This window comes from Nannobrachium achirus, assembly GCF_963921795.1.
Source record: "Nannobrachium achirus genome assembly, chromosome: 16".
NCBI classification, from domain to species: Eukaryota; Metazoa; Chordata; class Actinopteri; order Myctophiformes; family Myctophidae; genus Nannobrachium; species Nannobrachium achirus.
Window position 1 is genome coordinate 14,782,846 of NC_137823.1, and position 7,619 is coordinate 14,790,464.

Consider the following 7,619-nt stretch of genomic DNA (forward strand, 5'->3'; position numbering starts at 1 on the left):
GGATCCCCCAAATGAATATGTATTTGTATGTGTTGTTAAAATGTTGAATTAATATTCCTCTTGAAATTCTGCTATTTTTGAATAGCTGAGTGGCTAAACTTATTTTTTACGTCATATTAACTCATTTTGTTGGGGTGACCCTCTGGGACCCTACCAGTGACCCCATGGGGGTCCCCAGACCTGCATTTGAGACCCACTATTGCAGCCAATAACTGTACTCGAGTATTGTTGCTTACAGCCCACTAGTTGAAGAACATCCACAAATTGAGGCTTAATCCTTTGCTTTGATGCTTCTTCAAGGATTTTACTGATAGTGATATGTTTTTGTGCTATTTTATTTTTTCAAGTAAAAGCACTATATATTGTGATGGTAGTCTAACGATTGTCAGTAACAGGGGTCTCCCTGTGCATCTCCAGCCCTTTAAAGCAGTGGTTCTCAAACCTTTTTCATGTCAAGGACCCCCAAATTGACACTTATCAGCCCGTGGACGCCCATTTGAAAAGATATGCCAGGGACCCTCATCACATTGACATGCATTAGGCTACAGGCCCCCATTTAATTTAATGGCATTTCCATCACTGAGACTCCAATTTATATTGTAAAATCAATGTTAATTTAACTCAGAGTGTACACATTAAACCAAATGCACCCGGGAGTTACAGACCAATCTAGGGGTCCATTTGATTCCTAACTATCTTTTAGCTGGGGACCCCCTGGAACTCCCTCGAGGACCCCTGGAGGTCCCCAGTCCCCAGAAAATGGACAATCTACAAGCTTGCAACGTGGCACGAAGCTACATGTTGTGCGCTTGCACGTAGATCTGCAGTTTTCCCTAGTTTGGGTCTCGGGCAAAGGTCTAATCTGTCTTTCGGGTCTCGACCTGAAATGTTTTGGAGAAGTACTGTGCTACAGGAACAGGAGACCGGCTCCTCTGCCCCTCGTGGGCCAGACTGCTCAGCAGGGCGGTGTAGTAGTGGTGGTATAGTAACTAACCATGGCTTGACATTAACTTTTGAGACACTTGTCCTTTGAACAAGTACATTTCCCATTCACTTCTGGGCACAAAAGTCACATGTCCGGATAAAAATCAGACATTGAATTAGAAATGACTGCTAATGACCCCCCTTGCTCCCTCCACTCCATGGTATCACCAGTCCATAGTCTGCAAACAGTACAAAGCTGCTAGGAGCGTCATAGAAAAAGTGAAACCAAGTACATTTTGAATGAACTTGTCCGGAAGGATTTATTACTTGTCCCGGACAACAGGACAAGCCATAATGTCAAGCCCTGCTAACTGCGTAAAATGTAACCAACTCATCTCCGCCCCTGTGTACCAAACTAATTCCTCTCCACCCCTTTGTACCAAACAGCGTCAGCGCGGCCAAGGTCCCGGCCAGCCCGACCCTCAGCGCCACGGGCGAGCCCAGCCCCGAGAGCAGCATGTACGAGGACACGCACTGGGGCGCGCCCGTCTCCAAGCGCCTCCACCAAGCCAAGAACGTCACCAGCACAACGACCACAACAACGACATCGTCATTCTTCAGGTCTCCGTCTGTGTCCTTCTCCTCTGACCACTTGGATTCAAGACGTCCACACCGGTAAGGCACTGTGTTTTTGCACCTTCGCACTGATAGCAATTATTATACGCTTTCCAAAAGTAGCAGGATCTATTTTATTTTATTTACTTTTGTTTACGCAAACGAATATACAGTTGTCTTAAAACCTAGTAGACTTTACTCAGCGAAAGCCTAAAAGCCAACCAGAAATGACATGATAAAAGGTATGATAAAAAAATGAACGTATCGAATCAAATATTTATTCAAAAAATACAAAAATAAAACTGTTGCTGTGTCGTCAGTGTCAGGCAGAAACCATGTATCTCCAAGTTTCAAATGTGTATGTTTTCTTCCTAAATTAAGGCCCCCGTCATACAAGAGTGTTGCACAAAGTTTAGTGATGAGTCATCACTTTTCACCGTGGTTTTCACGCTTTTGTGGGGGCCTTTCTAGCCCAAGGAATGTTTTTCGTGCAAGACAAATGCTTGCATTGGATTCAGGCTCATGAAAAACCCCTAGTTTGACCCCTCACTTGCTACTTAAAGCAGATTTATTTTGTTGTATTATTTTACTGTATAGAAAGTCAACGGGACCCCAACCCTATTTGTTTTTAATTGAGTGGCTAACTTGCTTTTTGGAAAAAGTAGGTCCAGAGGAAACTTTGTGCAAAATTTGGTGCTTGCTATTAGTCTAGTCTTATCAACAAACTATCAAAATCTTGTAGTCGTTTAGTCTTTTAGTCTTAGTCCACGCAATTAACACTGTCATCATCTCCGTCCTCTAGGTGTGCGTCGGTATCCTCGTCCTCGGAGGACTCGTCCTCCTCCTCTCAGGACCTCCTGCTGGACCTCAGTGTGAACCTCAACGGCTCGGTGCTGGTGGAGCACATGATGGACGGGGCCAACCTGTGCCTGGGCTTCGTGGACCGCGACCTGGACCTGTCGTTCGGCGAGGGAGGCGGGTACCGCTCCCTGGGGGCGGCGACGGGGTCCCACTTCTCCTTCCCGGACTACTGCACGCCCGAACTGAGCGAGATGATCGCCGGGGACCGCTTCTCCGACCTGGTGTTCACCTATTGAACGGACGGACGGACGGATGGATGTAAAACTTTTCTTTTCTCCCCTCTTCCCCCGATAACGAGCCGTTTCCCGCGAGGCGTGGCCGTAACGTTTCTCGGGTTCTTTCTTGGATTTAGTTTCCATAAACACTCAGGAGGGGGTTCTGGGGAGAACCCTGAACTCAGAACTTTATCATTTCAATTTTCTTTTCTCCTAAAAAGGCCGATCTACAAGGTTGTGAGCTCGTAGGTCATCTATCCTTATTTTATATGAGTTTTATTTATGCCATACCTGCCCCTTCCAGGGGTGGTTCTGGTTTTAATGAGGGAAAGAACAAAACTTAGCAGGGTTCTGTTAAAGTTCAGGTTACAGCAGTCCAGGACAACCGTATCCGTGCTTCCCATCCCGTTCGACAACGCAGCCCGATCGATCATTGACAGATTTGATGGGTTCCCGTTCCGATTCCGTTCTCCAAATGGATCTGTGGGGATTTTCTGGTTCCCATTCTGCTGGAAATGAACAAACTCAACGACAGCAGGGAGAATTGACTACATTTCGTTTCCACCCTCCCAGGATTAAGTCTCAAAACGTTTTCACGTCAAGGACCCCCAGAGTTGATGTTTGCATTTGTGCATTTGGCTACAGACCCCTATTATTTGAAATGTTTTTTGTGCCTAATTGGGTCACATTTGGGACCTTTGAGAATATACATTTGTACGTTTATGAACCTCTCAAAAGTTACCGGTGGTGGTCCGTGGCCCAATGCCTAATCCATGCAACCTCACAGCCGGAGTCCTTGAAGTAAATACAAAAACACACTGCAATAATACACTGTGGACTTAACTGTATATGGCAGGGTTCCCCAATAGGCGGCCCGCGGGGGGTACTGTCTGGCCCCCACCAACCCCAGTAATATTGGTGGTATAAGAGCAGCAACAAAACTAGTATATCGTCGTTGTCGGGTGGAAAACCTGTATCTCAAAATGTGTACGTTCTTTCGCAAAGTAAAGCTCTACTTCATCAAACAAGGCCGTCGCACAAAAGTAGTGAAAACAGCAGATCTACAAGCACCGCGAGGCGTTGTGTGCTTGTAGATCGGCTGTTTTCACTAGTTTAAATCATTTTTAAAATGATAAATTCAAAACGAACGGTTTTGGACATACAAGATTTTCACCCGACAACGACGAAAACTGTCGCTGGAGTAGTGAGAACGCCACCGTCGCCACCCTGCAATGTTGTGGCCCTCGGCTTGGTACCCTAGACATAATTTGGCCCTTGGGGAAAACTAATTGGGGAACCCTGGTATATGGTGTCACAGTGACAGGGTTTGGGGTCAGAACTATGCATTCCCCCTCCATCACAAGAACCCACCCTCTTCTGGGTTTACTCTGGGGGTCTCTGGGGTCCATCGATCACGACAGTGGTTCTCAGCCAGCGGGGTCCGAACGTGATGAAAAGGTTGAGAACCACTGGAATCACAACTCTTGACTTTACAATTTATACAACCGTTCAGGAATCAATAACTGTTTTCAAACCAAAACCATGTAGGGACATGTAGGGCAGGTTAATAACGGACACAAAATATCACAATGTTTTTGTTTTTATTTTCTTACCAAATACCTCAATATATTGTGTTGCGTGACGAGTCACTGACGACACTATATACACTTTCTTTTACATTTTTCAAAAATGTTCAAATTTTTGGAATATGTGACCATTTCTATATAATAATAAAATGAGGCACAAGTGATCAAAAACACAGGAATTATAATATCCAAAATCGTCTAGTCTCTCATATCACGATATCGATGCAATATCGCCCTGGCAGCCCTAGTTTTTATATGATTTTTCAGGTGTCGATTAAAAGAAAAAACATGCCACAGTTCAAATAGATCGACACCGGTGTTTTGCAGGAAACCTTTTTTGATACATAACCAACAACATACCTCATCTAAATAAAGGTATAAATATTTTCAGGCATATTTTTGTACAGTTAAACAAGGGAATGTTCTCGTTATTATTGCTCCCAGCAAGCTGCAAGGTTTGTTTCCCCCCCCCTTTTTCTTTCAGGCACTTCTACGCAGTTTCATGTTTATTAATGTTGTAAATATTCTTTTTTTTTTCCTTTTTTTTTTTTCGTTTAGCATGCAAGGATCACAGGATGTCAAAAAATTGTTGCCTTGCGGTTGTTTTAACGCCATGAAATGTACAAAACCCTGTAGCACCGACGTCCACCGACGTTGGCATAGATTGTATATGTTCTGTAAGATAGTAAAATTAAAAAAAGAAAGCTAGCGGTTTATGTATATTTGGTATGATTGGGTCCGAGATAGCAGATGAGAAAATGGGTTTTAGTTCTTTCTTTTATATATATATAAATATAAAAATCAACCTCAATGGCCAATGTTTTTCCTTCATTATTTTGTGCAATATAGAATCTTTAAGGACCATTCAGAGTTGTTTTCCTATTTTATTTTTTATTTTTTGTAGCAAAGGAAGAATTGTGTTACTTGTTGTTCTGATTGAGTCTGTACCGTTGCTATGACGACTGAATAAATCAGCTGGAACTGAATTGATTGGTGTTATTTGACCTCTGACCTCGTCTTACTTCACGTGACATAGGACCAGTGGTGGAAAAAGTACTCACATTCTTTACTTATTAAGTAAAAGTATCGATACTGCAATGTAGACATACTCTGTTACAAGTAGAAGTTCGGAATTAAAAATGTACTTGCGTAAAAGTACAAAAGTGTTGGCATCAAAATGTACTTGAAGTACAAAAGCAGAAAGTATTAAGTATTAAGAGGACCCAGGGGGAAATTAATGATCTATACACACAAGAAGCACAGAAGAAGCTTCTCTTCCTGCGGCAGAGATATTATGAGGCAGGGGGTAAATCAGCAAAATATCTGGCCTATAAACTGCGTAAGCAACAGGAGGAAAGCACAATATATAAAATAAGGAACCCCGGGACCCAAGTAATTGAAACCAAGGCTGAGAAAATTCAAGAGTGTTTTGAGAATTTCTACAGGGAATTGTATTCCCAGCCCCAGGCTGCAGATGAGGCCCAAATAGACACTTTTTTAGACTCCCTAGAGACAACATGCCTGGCCACGCCCCCTACTTCCGACCGGAAGCCCTTTTTTGGGCTTGATCGTAGCGCGATTTCCTGTTTACGTTCATCTGAATCTGATTCTCCTCTTAACTAATGAGACGGGATTGTTTTACTTTGTAATTTTACTTTGTAACTTATGTTAACAATGTCACTTAATGGCAACACTCATCCACTCTGCTGATAAATAAATGAGTTGTGACGATACACACCCGTTCTGCCGTCATTCAATGTTATGAGTTGGAGGAAAAAAAAAGAGATCTCAATTGAAACAATGCCATAGGCTTTCTTGGGCGTATGCTTTTAGTTGACCTTGTACTAGTGTACTGTCATGAAACTACCTTTTTTCATATGCAAACTTCTTAAAAAATAACGCTATTTAAATTGTTTCAAAAGCTTTATACCCTGTATATATATATAAAATGTCACAATGCGACATAGCTTTTTACACAATGCTGTACTCCCTCCAACTGCATGTCATATTATATGTTCGCCATTTTAAACTGTTTTTATTTTATTTGACACTTGCTTTGGCAATATAAACATGTCTTCTCATGCCAATAAAGCTCCTTTGAATTGAATTGATATAGGCCTACAAATAAACAGATTTGTGTATTTGAAAGCAAGCATTGAACCTAATCAGTATTTCATGGAAGCGAATGTTGTATGATTCTAGCTAGCAAACCTTTTCCCTTCAGAACGCTGGTTGATCATGTCAAACGTCATCTTCTCCATTCTCCACTCTTCTGGGATGTCACCATGAAGTCACAGTTGGCTTGTGTTGTGTGATATGCATTAATGTTTTTACAAATAGGCCTGTCAACAACTCAACGCACTCCAGAATAGACATAATACACATTAGCCCACCTATTATGTGCATCCTATGCCGTGTTCATTTCACTATATCACTGTAAATCATCGATTTAATCCTAATCAAGGCAATATAAATATCCATTCATATTTAATGCTCATTTAATCATTAAATCCTAAACTGTCACGTCAAAACAATACAAAAACAAACTGGATTAATTGAAAATGACAAGTGTTTAAAAGCATTCCTTCAAAGCATCATTGGGAACATTCCTTATCTCAATAACACAATATACAGTACAACATTTGAAACCCTCAACAGTTAAAAAAAAGGCATGGACAAGTCAAAGAAAAGTGTGTATAAATATTTTATTGCAATAAATATGATGAGGAGATCTCGACCCTCACATCTGGCTTCATTGGTCCTGCATGGACGTACAGTACAGGTCTGAAAGACAGAAAACAATTGCATTCACAGATACAACACAACAGCGAAGAGCTTTTATTTCAATTATAATCAATGTTGTGTTGTCACAAGTGAAAATAACTTTTACTTAGTTGTAACAAGAGTAGTAGTCACCATACAGTAAAAGATCGTAGCTAACAATGCTAATTAGCTAGCATGAGAGTTTTACCTTGTTGTTGTTGTTGTTGTTGTTGTTGTTGTTGTTGTTGTTGTTGTGAGTCGTGCTGCTTCTCTGGGGAGTTTGCTGAGTTTAGGATATGTTAAGGATGTCATCAATACTATTAACTGGTGTAGATAGAATAAAAACATCGAAGATAGCGGTGGCTTGCATATCAAGAGACCATGACCGCACCGCACCATCTAGCTGACAGCTGGAAAAAAAAACCTCCGTTGGTTTAACCCTTTCAGTTCATTGTCATAATCTTTTACTGCAGCGCTGGGCAGTGTTGCCAAAATTTGTGAGAGAAATAAGCCAAACAAGCCAACTCTTGCAATATAAATAAGCAAAAAAAACAAGATAGTTTAGGTAAATAAATTGACTTGGCAACACGTTTATATGCATGCCTGACAGAGAGAACCCGGAAGTTCACTTTCGACTTGGGGGCGGGGCGTCCCT

At 41.6% G+C, this 7,619-nt stretch overlaps 1 protein-coding gene across 1 annotated transcript in view; it reads left to right on the forward strand.

The window, feature by feature from the left end:
• The window catches only part of LOC308300298 (transcription factor SOX-11-like), a gene marked incomplete at both ends in the record, with an annotated part of 4,795 nt that extends 2,159 nt beyond the window's left edge, over window positions 1-2,636 (forward strand). Inside the window, 2 exons of the mRNA XM_080744116.1 lie at window positions 1,372-1,599; window positions 2,342-2,636. Of these exons, the coding sequence (XP_080600242.1) occupies window positions 1,372-1,599; window positions 2,342-2,636 (523 nt within the window). The remainder of the gene's footprint in view (window positions 1-1,371; window positions 1,600-2,341) is intronic.
• Between the last annotated feature and the right edge of the window lie 4,983 nt (window positions 2,637-7,619).